Here is a 2,594-nt window from a genome sequence, read left to right on the forward strand (position 1 = left end):
GAGTTAGTCACAACATTCAGCAGCTTCTTCATCATACACAGAGAGTTAGTCACAACATTCAGCAGCGTCTTCATCTTACACACAGAGAGTTAGTCACAACATTCAGCAGCTTCTTCATATTACACACAGAGTTAGTCACAACATTCAGCAGCTTCTTCATCTACACACAGAGTTAGTCACAACATTCAGCAGCTTCTTCATCATACACAGAGTTAGTCACAACATTCAGCAGCTTCTTCATCATACACACAGAGTTAGTCACAACATTCAGCAGCTTCTTCATCATACACACAGAGTTAGTCACAACATTCAGCAGCTTCTTCATCATACACACAGAGTTAGTCACAACATTCAGCAGCTTCTTCATCATACACACAGAGTTAGTCACAACATTCAGCAGCTTCTTCATCAAACACAGTTAGTCACAACATTCAGCAGCTTCTTCATCATACACACAGAGTTAGTAACAACATTCAGGTCTGACTTGTTCTTTTTTTATCTATTAATAAATCCAAACATTCAGCTGCTTCAGTAGATGAGTGTGGGTTCTTCTGCTTATTAAAATTATTTTTAAGTATTAAACTTTATAATTTTATTAACTGTGTCTCTCTCATAAAAACTCACTTAAAGATCTGCAGTACCTTAAAAAATATTAATCTTTAGACATCAGCTAATTGCTCTGTTTTTGTTTCTTGCTTCGTTTAACTTGTTGCTACTGTTGTGCTTTTTCCTGGTGCTTACCGTAGCAGGGCCCCGGTCTGCATGGTCTCATCACCTCGGGTTTGTCTCCAGTGCACTGGTCTCCAATCCTGCAGGTGACCGGTCTCCTTTCTGTCCCTTCTCCACATGTCACAGAGCACTGAGGAAGAGAACAAACCACAGCAGCTGAAAGGAGCTGAGGTATCTGAACACACTGGCAGCTGGAAACATCTGGATAATTGGCTGAGAAAACAAGATCCACCTGTAAGCTAACATCTGGTCTCCTTCTTCAGCTTCTAAATTTTATCAGCCTGCAAGCAATCAGTTCCCTGAAACCTGAAAGCACTAATATAAATAATATTAGAATATTTCTTCCTGTTGTTCAAATACAGCAGATAAAAAGTGTTATGTCTAATGTGTTGGATTTTCCAGTCACAGAAAAAGAGCTGAAGTCTTGTTAATTAACAACTGACAGAAAGGATCCGGCTCCACTCACATCTGATTGATTGGATTCTCTAATCGTTTTAAAGCTCGTTATTTATAAAGATAAACTGAAGCTGATGTGTTTTCAGATAAAACATGAAAGAACTCCAAATTAAATCAATTAAAGAGTCACAGGACAATGAGCCCCCCACCCCAACCCCAGCCCCATAACTGGTTCTTTTTAGCTTTGAAAATGATTCTAATCTGACCTGGAATAAACATTTTCAACAGATTTCATTGGCTCATTATTTGTTGAACAGAAATTAAATAAAAAGCTTCATGTTTTACTTTTTCATTTGAGTCTGTGAAGTTCATGCTGAGTCATGTTAAAGCTCGTTCAAATCAAAACATTAATAAATGAAGAATAGATTAAATTATGATAAATTCTCATCGACCTAACACCGACCCTGACTAACCCTGACCCGCTTGTTTGGAGCAGGTTCTGATTACCTCTGACCAGGATCCGGTCCTCCACTGGGCCGGGCACGGGGTTCTGCTGCAAGGTCTTCGGGTCTCAGGTTTCTCACCACTGCAGTATTTACTGTGGATGGAACGATTGGTGCCGTCATGGAAGAACTGAATGCACTGAACTGTCCGRATCTGAAAACCCAGACTGCCGCAGGTCTTGGTACAATGTTCCCAATCCTCTGAGATCCACCTGAACATTAAGAGAACACTTGAATTTATTATTCTATTTAATATATATATATATACACTTTAGATTAGCTAAAAATAAATTCTCGTCACTGTCTGAAATCAGTCAGCTAAATACAAACAACTTTGTGTTTAAAGGGCCCATTCCCACAGAAACCTATGAACATATGAAAAAAGTCCAACCCTCTGGTGGAAGTCCCATCAGTTAGGTGTTAGTTTGAATAAGTTCCCACCATGATGAGRTATGACGGTGTGTATGCTGACATGTTGACTCTGTGATATTTTTATTGCACCTTCAGTGTACTTCAGTAATCGTGTTTCCATCCAGTTGTAGAGTGAATTTTTATTGAACTTTTCAAAATTTGGAAAAAATTAAATAAATAAAAATTCAAATCTAGACTGTTTCCATCTAGTTTCCCTCTCGACTGTTTGATGCGAATAAACGAGGCTACGCAACGCGTGATTACGTCATACGAGTCTACGCAACGCGTGATTATGTCAGACAAGGCTATGCATCATGTGATTACGTCATACGAGTCTACGCAACGCGTGATTACGTCAGACGAGGCTACACAACGCGTGATTACGTAAGATGAGGCTACGCAACGCGTGATTACGTCAGACGAGGCTACACAACGCGTGATTACGTAAGATGAGGCTACGCAACGCGTGATTACGTCAGACGAGGCTACACAACGCGTGATTACGTAAGATGAGGCTACGCAACGCGTGATTACGTCAGACGAGGCTACACAACG

General features: G+C 40.1%; 1 protein-coding gene across 4 annotated transcripts in view; it reads right to left on the reverse strand.

The window, feature by feature from the left end:
* Positions 1 to 2,594, reverse strand: part of adamts3 (ADAM metallopeptidase with thrombospondin type 1 motif, 3) — a 92,507-nt gene that overhangs the window by 8,147 nt on the left and 81,766 nt on the right. For 3 of the 4 annotated variants that reach the window (XM_014027345.1, XM_014027344.1, XM_014027343.1), the window contains 2 exons: positions 1,633 to 1,840; positions 742 to 859 (listed from right to left, as the gene is read on the reverse strand). In XM_014027345.1, the coding sequence (XP_013882799.1) occupies positions 742 to 859; positions 1,633 to 1,840 (326 nt within the window). Of the gene's footprint in view, positions 1 to 741; positions 860 to 1,632; positions 1,841 to 2,594 lie in introns of those variants that run through there. The other variant, XM_014027346.1, reaches the window with a different exon arrangement.

Source organism: Austrofundulus limnaeus, unplaced genomic scaffold (genome assembly GCF_001266775.1).
Source record: "Austrofundulus limnaeus strain Quisiro unplaced genomic scaffold, Austrofundulus_limnaeus-1.0 Scaffold638, whole genome shotgun sequence".
In the NCBI taxonomy this organism is placed as follows: domain Eukaryota; kingdom Metazoa; phylum Chordata; class Actinopteri; order Cyprinodontiformes; family Rivulidae; genus Austrofundulus; species Austrofundulus limnaeus.